Raw genomic sequence first — 22,317 nt, forward strand, 5'->3', positions numbered from 1 at the left:
TTATGAGCGCTAAACGTTATTTTGCCGCTGCCGTGCGGAACGGTAGGGAAACACATCTCAAACACGGAACCGAGTCTGGTTACCGAACCGAGCAGAATTCTGATGACGTCACACCGATGCGCGAAGGTGCGGGATCCAACCCACAGGAGAGGAGGGAGAGAGGAGGTAAAGAGCGAGTGGATCACAGGGACTGAACTGATGTTTGAGCAAAACTGCGGTAAAATGGCTGTTTGTCCTCATTATCTAAAGTGTACCCCCCCTGCTAATTCGTTACTTTCCACCTCTGCTTTTTATTATTTTTGCAAAATGCAGGACCAGAGCGAATACGGTTTGGTTAGAAAAATGAGACAGTCCAAATGTTAATAGGGCCACTAATAGCTTACTGCTATTATGGACCAGTCCGAAGTCGGCATAAAAAGCGTCGGTACTGTTGGCCCAAAAAGAATGTCCACCAACCACTGTACGCCTGATAGAGAGCCCAGCGGTGGCACGGATGCACATTAATAGTTATTAATGAAATATCGCAATAAAGAGCCTCCAGTTCAGATGCTAACGCTAGCATGAATGTACAAAGATGAAAAACAAAAACGTGGTCCTACATGACAAATCTATAATTCCAGTCATTAAAAATAAATATTTAACTTTCCACCATAAAACTCCCAAAATTACTATGGTGCAAGTGATGTTTCATTTCGTGTCATGTTTTGTAAGCTAAACTTTGACAAGTGGGTTTCTGGTGATCTATAGATTGACTTAACACTAACCAAAACCACAATTTACATTCTTAAGAGTGATAAACTTACCTTTTAGAAGCTTTCAAGTTGGAGGATGAACAGTGATTGTCTTCTTTTTCTTCTTCAACGTAGCTGACTGCTGACTGTTCAAGAACAGAACTTCAAAAATGTGCTTCAAAAGAAATACTGTATTAGACAGTTTTTTGGCCGTAATTTTCCGGCTGTCATAATTCAACAAAAAAACATCAGATTTAACATTATCCCACCGTAATTTGGAAAAACGGTATGTTACTGTTGGAATTCTGCCGTAAATTTACAGAAATTTCTGAGTGTTGATAAGAGATACCCGAATGCACTCAACCTTCCAGCTAACCTTAGCTCGACTGACTGACGAAGCGGGTTCTAGAGCCCTATTTATAGGCTGGCAAGATGACGTCACAAAGCGACGTAATAACGTCGAAACCTCTCAGACCAAAGATAGGTCCAATATAAGATAAAACATTATCATAAACACTGCAGAGACGTCATTATTCATGAAATATAAGTTATTTTCCTGAGCCATTACTTCAGCCAAGAAATAAGATGCATGGATTTGATGAAACCATGCTGTCTCATGCAGTCCTATATGTGTAACTAACTAACACACACACACACACACACACACACACACACACACACACACACACACACACACACACACACACACACACACACACACCAGCAGCAGCAGCAGCATGTTAGAATCATCTGAATGACTAATTTAACTACATTGAACTGCTTTTGTAATAATGTAATCTCTTATTCTGGAGTAAAACAAGCTAAATCATCACATATCTGTGGCATCAAGGAGCATCTTGAGTTCAAACACAGGGATGGAGCACAATGTTTACACCTGAAAAAGTATCAGGATGTTTGAACTCAGAGGCCTGCAGGTCTTCTGTTTAATTAGCAAAGTACTGAGAATCCGCTTGTTATGAGCGCTAAACGTTATTTTGCCGATGCCGTGCGGAATGGTAGGGAAACACATCTCAAACACGGAACCGAGTCTGGTTACCGAACCGAGCAGAATTCTGATGACGTCACACCGATGCGCGAAGGTGCGGGATCCAAGCCACAGGAGGAGGGAGAGAGTAGGTAAAAAGCGAGTGGATTACAGGGACTGAACTGATGTTTGAGCAAAACTGCGGTAAAATGGCTGTTTGTCCTCATTATCTAAAGTGTACCCCCCCTGCTAATTCATTACTTTCCACCTCTGCTTTTTATTATTTTTGCAAAATGCAGGACCAGAGCGAATGCGGTTTGGTTAGAAAAATGAGACAGTCCAAATGTTAATAGGGCCACTAATAGCTTACTGCTATTATGGACCAGTCCGAAGTCGGCATAAAAAGCGTCGGTACTGTTGGCCCAAAAAGAATGTCCACCAACCACTGTACGCCTGATAGAGAGCCCAGCGGTGGCACGGATGCACATTAATAGTTATTAATGAAATATCGCAATAAAGAGCCTCCAGTTCAGATGCTAACGCTAGCAAGAATGTACAAAGTTGAAAAACAAAAACGTGGTCCTACATGACAAATCTATAATTCCAGTCATTAAAAATAAATATTTAACTTTCCACCATAAAACTCCCAAAATTACTATGGTGCAAGTGATGTTTCATTTCGTGTCATGTTTTTGTAAGCTAAACTTTGACAAGTGGGTTTCTGGTGATCTATAGATTGACTTAACACTAACCAAAACCACAATTTACATTCTTAAGAGTGATAAACTTACCTTTTAGAAGCTTTCAAGTTGGAGGATGAACAGTGATTGTCTTCTTTTTCTTCTTCTTCAACGTAGCTGACTGTTCAAGAACTGAACTTCAAAAATGTGCTTCAAAAGAAATACTGTATTAGACGTTTTTTGGCCGTAATTTTCCGGCTGTCATAATTCAACAAAAAAAAACATCGGATTTAACATTATCCCACCATAATTTGGAAAATCGGTATGTTACTGTTGGAATTCTGCCGTAAATTTACAGAAATTTCTGAGTGTTGATAAGAGATACCCGAATGCACTCACCCTTCCAGCTAACCTTAGCTCGACTGACTGACTAAGCGGGTTCTAGAGCCCTATTTATAGGCTGGCAGTATGACGTCACAAAGCGACGTAATAACGTCGAAACGTAGAGTGAGAGGAGGACGCAAACGCAGACAACGGCTGGACAAACGGATTCCATTGGCTTCAATAACACGTTTGTTGTCTATAATGGCAGGTGGCCACCACCGCCATTTTGACCGTGTCACAGGTTCCGTCCAGCCCAGACAATTCCATAAAAGGGAAGAGAGGAGGTGCTGAGGGTGTGGCTGTAAGGCTGGGCTCGAGTGACGACACCCAGGCGAACTAGCTACGAGCTAACCTGAAGCTAACCCAAAAAAAATAATAATAATAATAAAAAAAAAAACCTGAAGCTAACCCTGGCTAACCCAAAGCTAAAGCGGAGGCGGGAGCCGAGCTAACGGATGTAGCCACCTAGCTTCAACCCAACCGGAGCTAACTGGAACACCCATCGACCTGAACCTCACACGGAGTTTAGGTGGAGGTTTTCTGCGCCTGTTCGTGAGAAGTACCTGTATTAAAAAAGATTTAAATCGGTAAGTTTATAATGTATTTCCGTAATGAATACATTTTGCTTTGAGCAAGTTTTCAGTAGTTTTTTTCGGCGCTATCACTCCTGAGTCGCACCAGCCATTAAATGTATCATGAAGAAGAGAAAATATATTTAAGTCGTATTTTGGGGGACATTTTATTATCTTTCTTACAAAATCTGAGACCAAGCGTTTCACATTGCAACACAAGCACCGGTAACCATAACAGAATGAACAACAGCCAGCAGAGGAGAGGATGGCGGTGTTTCAAACCCTCCCGGCCGGCGAGGAGAGCTCATTCCTGGGCTGGAGCCGGCCCTCAGCACCCCGCCACAGGCTCTAACAGATGCTGGCGGTGTTTGAAACCCTCCCAGCGGGACAGGGGAACTCATTCTTGTGTGGGTCGGAGTCGGCCCGCAGCAGCGCGGTGTAGCCTACATATTTTGTTATATAAGTCGCTCTGGAGTATAAGTAGCAGGACCAGCCAGAATATGTAAAAAAGTGCGAGTTATAGTCCGGAAAATATGGCAGTTATTAGTATTCGAGCTAAATTAGCAGCGTAAATACATTTCATATATTTCCAAAACGTAATACTTGTTTGTATCTTGTACAGCCAACTAGTCTTTATTCTGGACTCAGTACAATTTACCAAAAGTAAAGAGACATTCTACAGATGAAGTAAGCACAAGATAACTTACTGGAAGACACGGGATTATCATGAGAACCAGAACAAGAGAGCCTGATAACAGTCATGTGAAAATAACAGTTAAAAAGTATGTATGTATAATAGAAATAAAAATATATTAGAATTAGTGTAACTCACTGTGATCCAAACAATAAATCAGCCATAGCTGATTAGTAAATATGACATGAGGTCTTGGAGTTTTTAATTTTCATTTTTTTCTTAGATCTGTTTAAATGTCACCATGGCAGCCTGTGTGTCTCCAACATCAGCTACACAAAGCAGCTAGTGTAAGTTCCACATACCTGTCTCACCACTTCATGTATGGTTTTGTACTTTGAACAATTATGACAAACCTGTTATTTTTTCTCCATAGCCATTTGGATCATTGGAGACAGCTATGTGAGGCGTGGTGCCCAGAGAGCTGCAGAGACAACCTTGGCCTCCCTGACGTCTGTGTCTCCTGGTTCGGTTGGGGCGGACCATCGACATACATACATGTGCCGACACTTTGCGCCCTGTTTTATAAAATGTAGTGTTAAAAATAAATGTTTTTGCTCAATTACTGGAATTTCTTTGGTTAAGACAAAAGTGAGGAATAATCATTTACAAGTTATTTGTACAACAGGCCCATTTTAAATCCCAACAGTTTCTTAGCAGACAATAGAAATGTGTTCTTTACTAACTTTACTTGGTTTAAAAATCTTACTAAAATAGTGCCGTATTGCAAAACCCAATCATACTTGTTATGTAAACATTAGCTTTGTAGATATTTTTTACAGATATATGTGTGCAACAAATCCAAACTTAAATAATTTGTCATTCTTTATTGAAAAACAACAAAATACAGTTATACAGAAGTGTGGGAAAATGATAATGTGAAAGTATTGCTATTTAAATGTAATCCTATTTATCTTTAAAAAGAAAAACTCTTAAAAATGTCCTGTACAGCATCATGACAGAAGAATGGTGGTCTGTCTGTCAGAATGTGCTGAACAGATTTGCTCTTTGAAGAAGAGTGTCATGTTTGGAGGAAGGTACTTAACCCAAGACATGCAGAATACAACACTGACCAAAAACTGATGGAAAAAATGATTTATTTATAAGGAGGAACTTAAGGTGCACAGATAAGTCTGTGGTTGGAACTGCAACAACAGCTCAGCGTCTGGAGGAGGGAGAACACAGGTGAGCATAGGTTCTGGTTTCAAAATCCATTGTAGGCAGGCAGAGGTGTTCAGCAGACTTACTGTGGTGGGTGTATGTGTTGGCTGGAGGAGAGAGAGGTAGAGAGGAAGCGCAGGAGAGGGAGCAGAGGTGGAGAGAAGCGGGGCGTCCTGGTGGATGGGGCACTGGGTGAGATGAGAGGTGGGTTATGGAGGCTGGTGATAAGGTCCGTGTGTTGAATATCCAAATCCTGGAGTATAGTTCAGTATCCAATGAGGTCGACAGGAATCCTGAAGAATGGTAAATCCAATATAAGAGCAAAAACACTACGAAATAACATTAATCCTAGGAACACTAGAGGTAACACGAGTGGCTGGTTACTACCAAAACTGAGGCAATCTTCTGGCGTCAAATTGTGTCCTCCATCCACCTTAAATAGGAAAGCACCCCGCTGATTGCTGATCAGGAACGGCTGGGGTGGAGTCACCAGAACCATGAAGAACGTGTCTCCAGAGACAACCCGGGTCCTGGTACCAATCAGGAAGTGGACCTTATCACCCAGAGCTGCCAGGTCACGCTCAAAGCCTTCCTGTTCACACTGCAGAGCCTGAACGCTGGCCAGGTGGTGGCCGTAGTTGTCTGTGTTCAGGGCCTGGTTCTTCTCCTCGATCCACTCTTTGGTCTCATCAGCGTCTCTGAGAAGACATCAGAACTCCATCTGAGTGTGGGTCCAAACTCTACTGACCCGTAAGCGGCGCATAAGTGTGCGGGGTACCTGTGGAAGCGCTGCACCTCATGGGCGCTGCCCAGCATGTTGCTCCGGTCTTCAGCCAGCTGTTGCAGCGAGCGCCAGCTGTTGTTCAGCTCCTGGAGAGAAACCAAACCCAGTGAGATGAAGGTGGACGCCAGCGGGCTGGACGCCGGACAAGGAAACCTGGAGACGGATCGCTCAGACAGGAAGGGAAGAGCTTCCTCTTACCTTGATGGAATTAAAGTTAGCCGTCGTCTGAACGCCCAACCGTACGGTCTGAGGTCAAAGGTCACAGGAAACACACACCAGTCAGCAGTCATACAGATGCATAAAGATAACTGTAGCCATGGCAACCAGCTGACATGTCCCCACTTTCACCAGCACCTGGTGCCTGCCGGGTCACCTGAATTCCTGTGTGATGTCAGCACGGTCGGCCGTGACTGCGGCCATCAGAGGTGACCTCTGATCAGCTGAATGAACTCACCTTCTAGGGTGACGCCGTGTTACCCCGGGTTTCCACGGGAGCCGTCAGCAGCACGTTACTGCAGCAGCACGTCTTGCTCGCGTAAGCTGCTGCTTGGCCCTTCCCACGAGACGCGAAGCAGCAGGGGAGCAGCTGTCACCGACCGAGCACGAAGTCACACGAGTGACTTCGTCAGTAAACACAACAACAAGCAGGAGAAAACTACAACATGGTTTGTGTTTTATGTTCTGTCCATTTTATAATCGCCAATACGGACCTGAAAAACAAAGGAGACCGCTAGCTAGGTGATAACTTCTCACGGGGCCGCACAGTTAGTAACTGTTTTTAAAAGTAAAGCAACCGGAAGGCAGTACGTTCTTTATTCTGAAAATCTCGGTAGCTTCTCTCAATTTCCGCGTCCGATTTCCTGTCTTTCCTTCCCCAAAAATGTCGAACTTGACCCGTTTCAGAGGCGTCGCGCGTAGAAAATAGAACCGGCGCGTAAGGGCCGCAACTTGCTGCTCCTGAGACGCGGCCGACTCTCGCTGCCGACGGCTCCAGTGGAAAAGGTTCTGTTGACCACAGCGGTTCCTATCAGCAGCTATGACGTGCTGCTGCAGTAACGTGCTGCTGACAACTCCTGTGGAAAGCCGGGGTTAGAGTCGGCTTCATCCTGTAAACAAACAAATGAGTGGTAACAAAAACACCACGTCTGGTTCTGGTGGAGGCGGAGGACAACACGCACCTTTCCAGGAGCAGAACCCAGATGTTCTTGTTGCTACAAACAGAGACGAGCAGAGTTAACAAACCAGGAAGTGAGAGGGACCAGCTGCTGCAGACAGGTGACGCTCACCTGAGCCTGAACCATAGGAGCCTCCTCAGCCATCAGACCTTCTGACTCCAGTTCAGATGCCACCTTGTTGATGTCCCTCAGGCGGGACTCGTTGGCCTTCAGGTCCTGCAGGACAAAAGCACCTGCTGATTATCACCTGAGCTGATCTGACAGCTGCTGCTGGAAGACGGAGAGGAGGAAAAGTCCGACCTTCTGGAAGTCGTCAAACTTCTTCTGCAAGACCTCGACCTGCTCCAGGTCCGACCCGTCTCTCCATCCTCATTCAGCTAAAGACGCGAGTTCAAGTAAAACAACCTAAAGTCACACAAACACAAAGCAGGTGTGGAGATGTTCGCTCTGAGCTGGAGGTCGTTCCTCGGCTGTGAAGGGCACACGAACCTTGTTGGTGCTGTTGAGCAGCGTGAGGATGTCGCCCTTCTTCATGGTGACCTCTCCAGGACTCTTCTCCTGGTAGTCGTACAGAGCCAGAACCAGCTCCTTCCCGGTCTCATCGTCAGTTGGAGCCACTTGTTGCTGTCGGGTTAACAGGTCTGGTGTTAGAACGTGGTGGATAAGAATGTTCTGACGGGCCGAGGGTTCTGAACCAGCGAAGTGACCTGGACCCAAACAAAGTGAGCCAGAACCTGCAGACACCTCAGAAACATGTCAGGACCAGACCTGCTCTACCTTCCTCCATTATGGTCTCTCCTTTCTGGGTGACAGCCTTGATGCGAGGTTCATGACCTGTGATCTCAGCCTGCAGAGCCTCGTGCTTCTTCAGCAGGTTCTGGACACCAATCAGGTCCTTCCCTGAGGACACATGTTAGAGTTCAGCATTATGCAGTAGACAGACCAGTTTAACCCAGGGGTTTCTTTCTTCTACAATCTGCTCTTTAACTGTATTATTTCCTGCTATTTCAGCTGTTAACTTTATTTTTTCTCTAAGTGTTTTTCTCCCCAGAAGAAGCTACAACGATGTTCTGCTGAGCTGTGGTGGCCTCATGGAGGGGGCCATCATCTAGCACACTGCTGCTAACCACTTAATCATTCTCCCTCTCCTGATAATAACATTTTACTTTCTTTGATGTTGGATGTACTACTGCTAGTTTACCCGTTTAATTATAGATTCACTAGGATAAATACAATAAAGTTTATCTCTCACCAAATAGAATATTTACTAAGAAATCACAATGTAACGTGTGTGTGTGTGTGTGTGTGTGTAAAAGCCATGTGTAGTGTTTATTTATAAAGCATATGTTGTTGGATTTTATCCAGAATCGAGATTTTGAAAATATATAGTTTAATTACAGTTTGATTTATTTGACATCTGTATAATGTTTATTATTTTGTTTTTTCCCCCTAAATACCTAACGTTTGAGTTTAACATGAATATCAGTCATTCATCCCAATACATGAAGTTACACATTTTAAATTTTAATAGGGGAAGACTGCAGGAGGGAGCGGTAAAATCATAGACTGTACATACTTGCTACCCGCCGGCTGTGATCACAAGCGACAACATATTAGTTCCCGCTGCTTCTTCGGTAAACAGCGCAAACAAAAACAAAGAAACTTGGGATCTTGTCGGCGTGGCGGTGGGATTTAAGGGAAACGCTGTATGCCCTATAGACTTCTCACCGAGCTGCAGTATTTCTCCGGTCAGATCTGTCTCTGAGAGCTCCACGAGCGGTCAGCCCGCGCAGAAACTAGCCGCCGCACAGGTCAGGCTGCCTGGCCTGACCGCTGGGGATTACCGGATGGAAGAATGGACACAGGTGTCACTCCAAGCCTGCTGGAGATTTTAAGGGTTCAGATGAAAACACCCTACCACTCAGGCTGCTTACACATCGATATTAAGTTGTCGCTGTTGCGCTCACGCCGTAATACAGTATTAGATGCGGTTAAAGTCAGACATGAAAAACTCCACAAGCGGTCAGACCGCGCAGCAGCTAGGCGCAGCAAGTAGGCGCCGGATCGTCCAGGCTGCCCGGCCTGACCGCTGGGGATTACCGGGTGGAAGAATGGACACAGAAGTCTCCCTCTTTGCGCTCCGTCATATTTCAACCCATTTTGATCTTTTACCATATTACCCATCTAAATATGCCCTATTAATTATTTTACCGTATTTTACATTTAAATTTCATGGTTAAACAGTACATGCTACATGTTAAACTGATAGTTAGCTAGCTACTTCGGTAAACTCTGCTAGTTTAAAGGTGGCAGTGACATAAAATACGAATATAGATTTTAACTTACCGAAAAAAATGAAGTGGAGACTCCTTGGACGCTCTATTAGTGCAATTAATACCACAGCAAGTCATTTTGTCCAACAATTGCACCAATAATATCCAAAACAGAATTCACAAGCACAGAGACTCAAAATCCCGAAACAGCTTCCAGGAGGGGCCGAGGCTGTACTGAGGCCTTTCCACGGAGCTAGCTCTGTGGTCACGTGGGTCTGAGGCGGCGGTCACGTGTGTCGGATGCTCATTAATTATACAGAATTTTAGGCTTTCAATACAGAAGAGTGAGAAAAAAATTCACCCCCCTCAGAGTTGTCATGAGTATAAACTAGATAATTTAGACAAAAAACATGTTTTGGCACCAGGCTGTAAACATGTTTATTTCTGCTGTGAAATCGGCATTTTTAACATGGGAGTCAAAGAGGATTTGCTCGCTTCTGGCACCAGCCCCCAGCGGATGAGGGTGGAACTGCAATTTTTCTTACTTCCGGGATGGGACCATTTTTAGAGCGGCATTGTGGCGGGGGCTCTCAATTCAGGGTCTGCATCCTTCGAAGGACGCAGCCCACTCGGCCGACGTGGGCTGCGTCCTCCGTCGGCCGGGTAGACCGGATGTTAACGGCTGTGAATTTGGACAGGCCTAGCCTTCATGAACTCCCTCCGCGAACGTTCCGTCGCCTAGCAACCGTGGAACCGCTGGGCAGAAGGGAGAAGGAACTTTAAACGATGGAGCTTGACGTTTTATTTAGCTTTTTAACCCCCAGAGACCCAAATTTAGAAAACAACTGCAAAATCTTTATTTAACCTTTCACATGTTGTTCTAGGCCAGATAAACGGGCCTATTTACACATTTTAACAGTCAATAGTGTTGCAGAACTGAACAATAGGACCTATTAGCAATGTAAATGTAGTTTTAAAAAGAAAAAATGGGGAACGTTTATTCTTGTAGACTTAAATCTGATGTTGTAATGTTAAAACCGTGGGTCTCTGGGGGTTAATCATTTCCTTGACTGTTGGAGAACTAATTCAGAGAAAATACTTTAGACAAGCTGAGCCTGAGCAAAGATGTGATAATAGTTTTTAATACTTTCTAAGGGTCTTAATTTGACCAAAACCCATTTATCACCTTTTAAGACTTTAAGACCCAGCGGATACCCTGTAATATTGAACAATTCTCATTTGTAAACAAAAATAAAATTCAAGAGTTTAATGCAGAACTGATTTTTTTTAGATATTTCTTTTATATGTACATGTTTAATCTTTATTAACCATTTTTTTCTAGCAAAGTAAAAAGCTGTCAAAGTTATTCCTTCTCTCCTGGGCCCTCTGCCTCCCTCTGCAGCCTCATGTTCTCCCTGATCAGATCCAGAAGCTGGTCATCGCTGGCACCTTCCCCTGGATGCCCATTTTCTCCAGAATAGTCTTAACAAACATGTAAGAAAAGAAACAGGAAGAGAAAAGAGGACAACGGGTTATTCCTTTCATGTTTTCGCAGAAAAAATAAACTCAAACGAGTTTTTAAAATATGAGATGTTATTGTACCTCCATGCCACAGCCGCCGAATACTTTGCTCCGGTGATCATGTGGTCCATCTCCGCCCTAAGCTTAATAAATTCCCTGGTTTTCTCTTTTGTTCCTAAAATACAAACTTCTATTAAAATCAGGGGGAAAACGTAGCGGGAGAAATACGACACCGAGCGCGGCCGAACATACGAGCCGAGACCGCAATACAAGCACTTTTACTGTAACATTTCTAACTAAAATAACGTTCATGTATCACAAAAAGTCATTAACCTAACAGTTTTCAAGTTTATACTGACATTTATATGCGCAATCCTCTCCGACAGCTCCCGCTTCACTGTCCGCCATTGTTTTTAAGTTTTTCTGCTGGCCGGCCCACAAGGCATCTTGGGAAATGCTACCTGTTGAAGGATACACCGGACCCATCCTTCATTCAGGCGAAAAGAAGGCCGCATTCGTCGACCGCATTTGAAGGAGTCTTCGAATTGGGACAGGCCTAGTCGCGGCGCTGTGACGTAACCGGCCGACGAATCCGGCCGACGTAGGATGCAGACCCTGAATTGAGACACAGCCACTAAGCTAATCAGGCAGCATCACGTGGGTCTTCAGCGTTTGTGAGATCATACAGGTGACTCCAATTCCTTTACAAACCTTAAGGAATCACGTGGTAATCTCAGATTGTTTCATGGATTTTTTTACCTTAAACAACGGAATGACTGCTGGTTCCATGTACACGTTACTATAGAGCATTATTACCTTGTAGATTATTAGAATAAACAAAATTAATTTTGCTTTTTTAATTAGATCTTATAACTTCCTCGTGAGCATAAAGTGGGTGTAAAAATTAAAGTGGGTTGTTTAGGCTAATAAAATGTGCATTTGTTTATTCAACATAAGCCTGACAAAGCAGGTATGAAAATGTCAGTTATTGTTATTTTAATTATTCTGATTTTGTTAACAAGTCCCTTGGTCAGACATTTATTTACTGTAGAGTTTACTACTGATAACCTCAAATAGGCCCGGAGTGGCTAATCGGGGTCTGGACCGCAAGGCGCGGTGTTGTTTTTGTTTGTTTGTGTGTTTGTTTGTTTGTTTGTTTTGGACCGGTGCTCAGTCGTCATGCCACTGGGCTGATCCCTAAGACTGCCTACCTGCTGAAAGGGCCTCTCATGTCAGGTACAAAAACAAAAACATATTTTTTATAACTCGTCAGTTCTTGTCTTCTTCTCTTTTTCTGTTGGGGTTAGGGTTCAGTCATGGCTTTGATCAGACCGCGCTGTCCCCGGGCCGCCTCTGCCTTTTTTCTGCAGGCGCTTCCAGACGGAACACTTCAGGTGACTCTGGGTGGGAGAAGCAGGACTCAGGAGGAAAACTCTAGAAACAGACGCCACTAAATGTGCAAAATGGGCATTTTTCACTAAAACGTGCTATTTCCGGAGTCAGCAGCAAGACCCAGCAGCATCAGCAGGTAGGATCACTCACTCACTGAGGGAATATTATGAGAATGAATAATGGAAAGGATTACAAAGACCTGCTCTATTAAAGAGGTCCAGATGTTGGCTCTGTCCGGTTCGGTCCGGACCTCACGGTAAAGCCAGGGGGGCAGACTCTCCCACCAGATCCACGGTGCAATTCAACCTGACAACAGTTATCTTTATTTTCATTTACATGAACGATCATGAGGAATCATCTGGACAAATGTGAAAGAAAAAAATCTGTAGAGAAGGAAAATGGAAAGTGTAGGAGAAAACGAGGATGTACTTCTTTAGTAAATGTTCACTGATGAGTTTTCGTGTTTGGGAAATTACAAGTAAGGTCAATCACAAGTTGTGTTTTCATAAAATAGTGTTTCCATCTGAAAATAAGTCAGGGTTTTATTTTAACTTTATTTCTCAGTGTTGCAGCTGGATGCTCTTCTGCGCACCTCTAACAGGTTACCAGACATTTGAGATTATTTTCTAGTTATTCAATTAAATGATAATTGTATAATGAATATTTTTCTAAAGCAAAGTTTTAATAAGTTATTAAATCAGACACATCAATGCCATAGACACAATCTCTGTCACACCGCTGCATCTTTCGGATCATTACTTCATCCATTTCAGCACGACTCTACAAGGGAGGTCCACTGCTTCCTCCCCAATGGTCTCATTCCGCCGCAACCTCCGCAATCTGGCACCCAACTACTTCTCCTCTCTTGTTGCCTCCACTCTTCCATCTCCCAGCACATTCTCTGCTTATGAAGTGAATGAAGCCACCTAGTCACTGCTCCACACTCTGCTCTTGTCTTAACAACGTGTGCCCTTTAGCCACTAGACCTGCTAGATCCTCTCAGTCGCACTCTTGGCTAAATGATACCCTCCGGTCTCTACGCACCAATCTTAGAGCTGCGGAACGGAAATGGCGCAAAACAAAAGATCCTGGTCATCAATTGAAATTTCAGGAATTACTGTCCTCATTCTCTGCCAGCATCACTGATGCAAAGAAAGCTTTCTACACTGACAAAATTCTCAGCTCTATTGACTCAGAAACTTTTTTCAACATTCAAAACTCTGCTCAACCCTCCATCTCCACCTCCTACCAACATTCTATCAGCTGATACCTTTGCCTCATTTTTCACTGACAAAGTGGCAGCTATAAGCAAACAGTTTACTCAACTGGACACTCCTGAACATTCGCAACCACAAACTCCTTCTAGCCCAACCATCTCAGGCCCTACTGCTTCATTTTCCTCTTTTTCCCCTCTCACTGAGAATTGTGTGTCCAAGCTTCTCACGTGCAGCCGCCCTACTACATGCCCACTTGACCCCATTCCGACTAAGCTGCTCCAAGCTATTGCTCCTACAGTAGCCGCAGCAGTCAAACGTGATCAACACTTCACTGACATCCGGTACATTTCCCACCTCTCTCAAACATGCTCAGGTTAAACCGCTGCCAAAAAAAACATCTCTTCCTCCAAATCACGTGGAGAACTACCGACCTATCTCTCTCCTCCCTTTTCTGTCCAAAATCATTGAAAGGGTGGCTTTCAAGCAGATCACAGAATACCTCTCACAAAACTGTCTGCTTGACCCTTACCAGTCTGGGTTCAAACAGGGCCACTCCACTGAAACCGCTCTGTTAGCAGTGACTGAATCCTTAAAAGAAGCTAGAGGGACAGGCAAATCCTCAGTGTTTATCCTGCTCGACTTATCGGCTGCATTTGACACTGTCAACCATGGCTTCCTTTTGTCCACACTCTCTAGCATGGGCATCACAGAGTAAGCACATGCCTGGTTTGAATCGTACCTCACAGGACGATCATTCAGTGTATCTTGGCTTGGACAATCCTCTACCATGCACCATCTTGCCAAAGGGGCCCCCCAGGGCTCTGTACTAGGACCTCTTCTCTTTGCCACATACACCACCTCACTGGGTGAGATCATTCGATCACATGGCTTCTCCTACCACTGCTATGCAGACGACACCCAGGTCTATGTGTCATTTCCACCGGACGACCACACTGTCTCTGCATGAGTGTCAAACTGTCTCTCTGACATAACAAAATGGATGAAATCCCACCATCTCCAACTCAACCTCTCTAAAACTGAACTACTTGTCATCCCAGCAAAACCATCCATACAGCATAATATCGCAACCAAAATGACTTCCTATTAGAGCCCTGCACGGGCCTAAAATCTGAGCCCGTGTCCGGCCCGGCCCGAGGGGGTGGAGCCCCAGCCCGACCTGGCCCAAAAAGGTTTTCAGGATTCTCTAGCCCGACCCGAGCCCGAGCCCGACTTTTTTTTAACCAACTAAATGAAAACAAAGTGTGTCAATCCTGACCAATGTGTTAAAAGACGTGCAGGATCCGATCAATTTGTTTTTCCCTCATTTACCGTCACGGAGATGATGGCGCACTGGCTCTGGTGGTAATCAAGTTAAATTTTATCTCTTTCCAACAATTTTAACAAGAAAACAAAACAGTTAAAAGCAGGGCTTGTGTTGTGTTGACCAGATAGTTCCCGTATTTGATCGTTTATTTTGACGGAGAAAGAATAGGAAGAATTACCCCGACGCATGCAGACGAACTGACATTTCATTCCACGCACATCGCAGATGTTGCTAAATCACCCAAGAAAAGATTCCCATCTGAACATCTGAGCTGCACACTGCTCAGCGCAGCTCGCTGTCAGCGCATATGTGCACAGCGAGCTGAAGTTGTGGAGATTGGCTTGGAGCGAGTTGCAGAACCAGAGCGCATGCGGGAAGGTTCCTCCCACTGAAGCGAGTATTTTCCAAACCCTGTCTCTCAGAGAGACTTGTCACTTAGAAAATGTTCCCTGATTATGAAACTTTGGCTGAATAGTGCTTGTTCCTGTCTCCAATGTGGCGACGCATCCAGGAGCCATCTGAGGAGAATCCCAGAATCTCACATCCTCTTCAGCTCAGGAAGCGCCTCTGATTTTGCACAAGCGTGACCCATCAACCCGGTCTCACAGTAAGACTGGGTTGGGCCTGTTCAGGTTTACGCAGACAATCTTTACATAGAACTGACATACAGATATAAAATTAATTCAGTAAAATATAAAGCATTTTATTTAAATATCCATTCATTATTTTACTAGCACAGAGAGCCGCATCAGATTCAGATCAGCGGGAAGATTCCTCCGACTGAATTCAGTCGGAGGAATCTTCCTGCATGCTCTCTGGTTCTGCGACGCGCTCCAAGCCCCTCTCCACATCTTCAGCTCGCTGTATACCTTATGTAGTACACGCTGACAGTGAGCTGCGCTGAGCAGTGTCCAGCTCAGATGTTCAGATGGGAATCTTTTCTTGAGCGATTTAGCTACATCTGCGATGTGCGTAGAATAAAATGTCAGTTCATCTGCATGCGTCGGGGTAATTCTTTCTATTCTTTCTCCGTCAAAATAAACGGTCAAATATGGGAACTGTCCGGTCAACACAAGCCCTGCTTTTACCTGTTCTGTTTTCTTGTGAAAATAGATAAAATTAAACTTGATTAACACCAGAGCCAGGCGCACTGCGCCGTTATCTCCGTCACTGTAAATGAGGGAAAAACAAAATGATCGGATCCTTTTCTGACCTTCCCCACCCACAAAGTTTAATTACAACAATCAAACGTGACAGAGCCTGGATTTGTATTCTGAACAGTCTAAACATGTTTTAAAAAGAAACGTATGACAAACGTGGCACCTGCTCAGTAAAACCACCAACAGGGTGAAAAATATCAAAATATTGTCGGCAGAGACGGGCTACAGCTTCTGGATCCATTTTATATAAATCGTTTTATTATCGTCTTATGAAAGATAACTTTGACGAACACGAGCGACCGGTACTGGCTGCTGTCACCTGTTGTGAGCAGCGCTCTGCTGTCTGAGGGTAGGCCCTGCCCACAACGCCGCGGCTGCTGTGGCTCCCAGTGTTTTCTTTACTGTGGGAAATGGGTAATAATGGCTCTTTGATAGGAACAGGTTGCCGACCCCTGGTTTAAGTGTTTCAATTTTTTTTTTTCAATTTTTTTAATGAATTCGATTAAAAATAAAGGCACCCGGCCCGGCCCGTGTCCGAGGTAATCACACAGTCGTTGGCCCGAAGCCCGGCCGTCGGGCCGTCGGGCCGGGCCGACCCGAGGGCCTAGGGCTTCAGTGCAGGGCTCTACTTCCTATCTCTGGCTCCTTCAAAGGCAGTTCGAAATCTGGGTGTTGTGATTGATGAACACCTGACCTTTAAAGATCATGTTGCCTCTGTTGCTCGTTCATGCCGCTTTGTGCTGTATAACATAAGAAAGATCAGACCATACCTAACACAACATGCCACCCAGCTCCTGGTGCAATCTACTGTCATCTCCCGCCTCGATTACTGCAATGCCCTTCTAACTGGTCTTCCAGCCTGTACTGTGAGACCTCTTCAAATGGTCCAGAACGCAGCGGCGCGTCTGGTCTTCAATCAGCCAAAAAGAGCACACGTCACCCCTCTGTTCATTAAGCTCCACTGGCTGCCGCTAGCAGCACGCATCAAATTCAAATTGCTAACACTAGCATACAAAGTCCGAGACGGTACGGCTCCCATCTACCTGAATCCTCTTGCAAAGGCTTACGTCTTGGCCCGGCCGCTCCGGTCATCACAGGATCGTCGGCTAGCAGTGCCTACACCACGCTCAGGACAATCCAGACTCTTCTCATCCATCGTTCCACAAATGTGGAATGACCTTCCAAGCTCTACCAGAACAGGGGCTTCCTTTTCAATTTTCAAGAAACTCCTGAAGACCCTGCTCTTCAGAGAGTATCTAACTAGCACCTTGCCTGCACCCGTCCCCCCTCTCTACCATCCACTCCTTTGTTCCCTCCTCTCCATGACTGATGTCAATGTTGTTGTTGTTATTGTTGTTGTTAGCCTCAACGGCAATATGTCGATTATCACTTGTAAGTCGCTTTGGACCAAAGCATCTGCTTAATACATAAACATAAACAAACATAAACATCAACAGGTGGTCATATAATAATCAGACTGTTACCAGTCAGTCATTTTTACCTAAAGCTTTTCTGTTTTATTTATAAACAAATCCCAATTCTTCTGTTAAAATTAGTATTTTCTTTATTTTTGGAGTAAAATATTCATTTCATTTCTCAAAAATTAACATTTAGAGGTAAAAACTGTTCTTATGGTTTAAGATTACCCCACATGGCTTCCAGTATCAAATTTAATGCAATGGGGTTTAAGGTCCACAGGATGGTGTTAAATCACTTTCAACTGAACCATGATCAAATCCTAAATAATCTTTTTTACCTGGCCTCCATAAATAACATTTGCAGATCTTCTGACTGAACACATTTGCTCTAATGTCATTTGAAATGACTTACTGGCTAACAGATGAAGCTAAACAATGAAAAAGAGAAGATCTGAACAGGCTTGAGTTTCAGGTGAGTTCCCCCTGGCAGCCATAGCTAAGAGACGATTCAGATCATCTTAAAGTTGAGTCTTACTGCTGAAAATGACGTGTCAGCTCGAGTCCACATGTTGGATTTAGTTCAGGGTTAATGTATTAAAATGATATTACCTGCAAACATGATGCCTCAACTTCAATTTTAATCCACAGAGTTTCAGCCTTGCAAACACATAATTAGTGAATCGTGTGTTTTATAATAGATTATATTCATGGGACGTCTTTGAGAACCAGAGAAGTCCTTGAAAGGCCTCTGACATTTTTGAAAAGACTCTGATTCAAGGCCACAGTTTCATTCAGCCTCCAGCTGGGTATTGTGTGGCTTTTAGGCATAATTGCTCCACAATTTGAGCTCGTTTTTGGTCCTTTAACGATTGTTTCTGTGTGATTTTGATCATTTTTCAGCTTATTTTGAACTAAGTTGGGTTCATTTAGTGACAACTTTTTTGATTTATGCATGTCTGCGTGCATCTGTGTCCCATATTTAGTCTGTTTTGTCATTTTTCATCTGTTTTAAATAAGATAATCACAATTTATTGTTTCCCTACGATTCTGCATGCAGCATTTGCTAATTTAGGCTATGCATCATAATTGTCTTATATTTTCAGACGTTTTAATTTATTTTATGTCTCATCATGAATAATTGTTGTACCTCTTTGGATGCAGACTTCTTTTTTTGTTGAGGCCTTTGTCTCACATTTATGGTTTGTATTTCTTCAGAATTGTCTCATTTTGGTCGTCTACACTCTCCAGATAAATCACACTGGGTTGTTTTATTACTGTTGATGATTTCTGGAATTGTGGTTTTTTTGCAAGGATAAATTTGTTTTAGGAGTCAAATATAAGGTTAGTTTCTAAACAAAAAACACAAAAAAACATGCATTAAGACTTATAAAGTAGGTAAACAGTCAATAAAAAATTTCTTACATCTTAATTGTTTAGATTTTGCAAGTAAACTGCAAAATAAAGCAACAAATAATTATAAAATAACCGCAATGTCATTATTTGTCCACATGATGGCGCCAAACCACCATAAACTGAACCACGACCTTGACTAGAGTGTATTTCAAAACAAATCTTTATCTATCTAACAATAAACATTTAGTTAACAACAGAGATAAATTTGTGAAGCTAGCAGTAATGTGTATCAGAAAACAACAATAATGAACCTTTAGCTATCTTTCTGTTTTTTCTTCCTTTCTTTACTACCCTTCATCCTTTCTTCCCCTTCTCCATTCCCTCTTTTTTTGCATACGTATATTTTACTTCTTTATTTTTTGTCGGTAAATCTTGTAGGAAAACAAAGAATACCATCTGGGGTTTGAGAAGACTTGAGATTCTTGGTGTGATTTAAAGTTTATATGTGAATTTCGGCTCCGTTCACGAAATCTCGACTGTCAACAAAGTAGGCAGACTTTCCTTCTTCACGTCAGGGGTGGAGCTTCAGGGCAGTGAGCCCCCGGCCAGGGCTTGGGAGGGGCCCGCCCCTGCAATCAGGCAGCCGAGAGGGAACGGCGCCTCTAACACAAACGATGGACAAGCACTTCCATAACTTGTGTTCAGAGGAAAATGAGCTTCGTTCTTCAGAAATCCTCTCATGCATTTATTTAGGGTTTATGTAGGTTGCCCCAGTCCAGATCAAGTCATGGTTCCTAAAAACTTGCAATCGACTGACTTTAGTGATGTAGTAGGTAGGGTTAGGGTAGGCTAGGTTTGGATGGTGTTATTGGTAGTGGAAGAAAGTCCTCTGCCATCTGCTGTTTGTCCGTTTTTGTTTTCAGATAGTTTGGTTGCTAGCTAGCACGCTAGCCACTATTTGTTAGCTCGAGGTGCGTAACCTCTCCTGAACAGATTTTGACATGTTCTTGTTCCTTATAGTGCCTTGAACACAAACCACACTAATCTTCAAAGAAGCTTGGAAGCAGGATAAACGTCAAAAAGGCACTGAAGATATGACTTTTTATCATCTAGTGTTGAGAGCTCGTAAGAATCCGCCTCGTCACGCTGCCATCTTGGCCCTCCTCTCAGACGGAGAACACCGGTCTGAACCCTGAAACTCCAGAGCTGAAAATAAGTCCCACTCCAGCCCTGACCTCAAACACGACTCCAGCATGACTCCAGTAGCCGAACAGGTTTCTAAGAACGGAACACTGAATGTCTCCACAGTGCCGGAGGGCGTTTTGCTCTGAATCTGGGTCGTGGTCGCTGTGACTTTGGTGGTTTCTGTGGTTCTGATTGGGTTCTACGTAGTTAAACGTCAGAAATGGACACAGCCCCCTGCTGCTCCTGCAGAGGACACGACCTGATGTTAAAACAGGACCAGAAACACAGAGGAACCGGTGATCAGGAAGTCAACTGGATCAAAGATTCCGATCAGAACCTCAGAACCCAAGATGAGAAACCCAGTTTTACACGAGGAAACGGTACCATACTGGTGGCTGGTTTATGTTCAGAGCGGCTCGATGCCAACAAAAACAAGTCGAACTGTCTCTCAAAACATCTGTTACTGTCATTATTATACTGACAGAATAAGAAAAAATTATATGTTATTGCTGCTTATTTAACAAATACATCTGATTAATGTCAGATTGGCTGGAATTGCTGCTTCTCTTTTATCTGTTAAATGAAAAATACAAATATTTATTTTGTAAACTTTGTTTTATTCAGTACAAGCCAAAGGTTTGGACATGCCTTCTTATTCAATGTGCTGTCTTTATTATCTTGACCGTTTACATTGGGAGATTCTCACTGAAGGCATCAAACCTATGATGTGGAGTTTAAAGGTGAAATAACTGAAAATGTGTTTTATTTTCCATTTTCTTCAGAAAAGTCACCCTTTGCTCTGATTACTGCTTTGCACGCTCTTGGCATTCTCTTGATGAGTTTCTAGAGGCAGTCACCTGAAATGGGTTTCCAACAGTCTTGAAGGACCCTCCTCCCAACCCCAGAGATGCAGGTGTCTGGTTTGAACAGGTGAGCATCACAGTAAATCAGAGTGGAGCAAACTGAGCTTGAAATATTGTGGGTTTTATGCACTTTTTCTGCTCCAAAGCATGAAAGTTAATAGGTGAGATTTTATATTTTCATTTAAGAGAATTACTGTTTTTTATTTTTGTTGTTGGCCTCTGAAGAAAGATTTAACCCGCTTTAAAATAGGAACTGGAAAGATTACAGTGTGTGTGTGTGTGTTCTGACCATACGTGTGTGTGTGTGTGTGTGTGTGTGTGTGTGTGTGTGTGTGTGTGTGTGTGTGTGTGTGTGTGTGTGTGTGTGTGTGTGTGTGTTCTGACCATGTGTGTGTGTTCTGACCGTTTGTGTTCACTAAGTCTGGAGACTGAACAGTGATGCAAAGGGGCTAGTCTCTCTAGAGAAGACCACAGCCACCTCCCTGAGCAGAACCCAGTATCCATCACTGTGGCAGACATCCAACAAAGAGCCTCAGGTCTGAAGAACTGGACAGCTCCAGGACCTAACATGATCCACGCCTACTGGCTTAAGAAGCTCACTGCACTCCATGAGTGCCTGGCAGCACAAATGAAGCAGCTGCTAAAGGATGGGACTCACTCTGAATGGCTAACTGACTTGGCTAATACCAAGCAGACGCCCTGTCCCCACTGCTGTTCTGCAGAGGTCAGATCCCCGTCCACCAGATAATCAACAAGACTGGTCATGGATAGCACCTCCTCTACATGGAAGACCTCGATCTCACCATCCACATAGAGGAGGTCTAATCTTCAGGTGTTTGAATCGTGCTTAGTCCGACCGCCTACCCGAGACCATGTTGCCATGGAGACCCTAACAGGGGCTAATGAACCAGACTACACAGCTTCCAGGACGATGGAGGTCCTCAAACCCTCCCACCACGATAAGGTGGCGATTCTGCGGGAGGGATGGGTTTTTGTTTGTTTTTTTGGCTTTTTTTGTGTCATTTTATTTATTTATTTTATTTTATTTTTTGTGTGTATATTATATATATATATATTTGTATTCTATTTCATTTTATTTGATAGAAAAACATAAACTTTACAAAAATATTTTGTTGTTGTTGTTCTTGCTTCTATTTTTTCTACTTGCTTGTGAAATCTAAGCAGCTTCTCGATTCTAAGTCACCAAGTGGGCCTAAACTTATAGACATATAGAGTATGTGTACATCTACTTTCTACTAGAGATTTTATTGTTTTTACTTCCTAAGTGAAAAAAAGCTCATTTTCTTCTAAAACACACCCCCCCCCCCCCCCCCCTCTTGTTCATTCCCTTCAGGTATTTTCCAGATGTGACTGACGACGCTTCAGAGTTAGTTGCTTGTGAGGATTCTGTATCTCTGCCAGAAACCAGAGAACTCCGAGTTTTGGCT

General features: G+C 43.6%; 1 protein-coding gene and 3 long non-coding RNA genes across 5 annotated transcripts; 2 read left to right on the forward strand and 2 right to left on the reverse strand.

Annotated features, from left to right (window-relative positions):
• Positions 1–3,232: 3,232 nt before the first annotated feature.
• On the forward strand, positions 3,233–4,638 carry LOC129155145 (uncharacterized). Its single transcript, XR_008560108.2, has 3 exons — positions 3,233–3,367; positions 4,270–4,333; positions 4,420–4,638. It is a non-coding gene; the product is annotated as an uncharacterized lncRNA (long non-coding RNA).
• Positions 4,639–4,855: 217 nt separating this feature from the next.
• On the reverse strand, positions 4,856–7,539 carry LOC129160980 (uncharacterized). Its single transcript, XM_054738111.2, has 8 exons — positions 7,464–7,539; positions 7,275–7,379; positions 7,167–7,199; positions 6,187–6,234; positions 5,983–6,074; positions 5,592–5,902; positions 5,291–5,497; positions 4,856–5,208 (listed from the first exon to the last, which is right to left on the reverse strand). Exons 2-8 carry the CDS (start codon positions 7,305–7,307, stop codon positions 5,144–5,146), a joined length of 789 nt encoding a protein of 262 aa, XP_054594086.2. The 5' UTR covers positions 7,308–7,379; positions 7,464–7,539; the 3' UTR covers positions 4,856–5,143.
• A 111-nt stretch (positions 7,540–7,650) lies between these two features.
• LOC129156345 (uncharacterized) lies at positions 7,651–13,275 on the reverse strand. Of its 2 annotated transcripts, XR_011521546.1 has the most exons (5): positions 11,317–13,275; positions 11,039–11,132; positions 9,510–10,918; positions 7,941–9,045; positions 7,651–7,787 (listed from the first exon to the last, which is right to left on the reverse strand). It is a non-coding gene; the product is annotated as an uncharacterized lncRNA (long non-coding RNA). The 2 variants fall into 2 exon arrangements; XR_011521545.1 differs by having other exon boundaries at positions 7,664–9,045.
• On the forward strand, positions 12,369–21,554 carry LOC139071733 (uncharacterized). The gene is made up of 3 exons (XR_011521553.1): positions 12,369–12,485; positions 20,789–20,936; positions 21,290–21,554. It is a non-coding gene; the product is annotated as an uncharacterized lncRNA (long non-coding RNA).
• The last annotated feature ends 763 nt before the right edge of the window (positions 21,555–22,317 follow it).

Source organism: Nothobranchius furzeri, chromosome 9 (genome assembly GCF_043380555.1).
Source record: "Nothobranchius furzeri strain GRZ-AD chromosome 9, NfurGRZ-RIMD1, whole genome shotgun sequence".
Taxonomy (NCBI): Eukaryota; Metazoa; Chordata; class Actinopteri; order Cyprinodontiformes; family Nothobranchiidae; genus Nothobranchius; species Nothobranchius furzeri.

What these genes read in the sequence shown, in the direction of transcription:
- LOC129160980 (XM_054738111.2), bottom strand. Translation starts at nt 7,307, where the DNA reads ATGGCTGAGGAGGCTCCTATGGTTCAGGCTCAG. An exon ending in TGGGTTCTGCTCCTGGAAAG is followed by an intron (nt 6,235 to 7,166) that starts GTGCGTGTTGTC and finishes CTTTGACCTCAG; the next exon opens with ACCGTACGGTTGGGCGTTCA. An exon ending in CAACACATACACCCACCACA is followed by an intron (nt 5,209 to 5,290) that starts GTAAGTCTGCTG and finishes TCCCTCCTCCAG; the next exon opens with ACGCTGAGCTGTTGTTGCAG.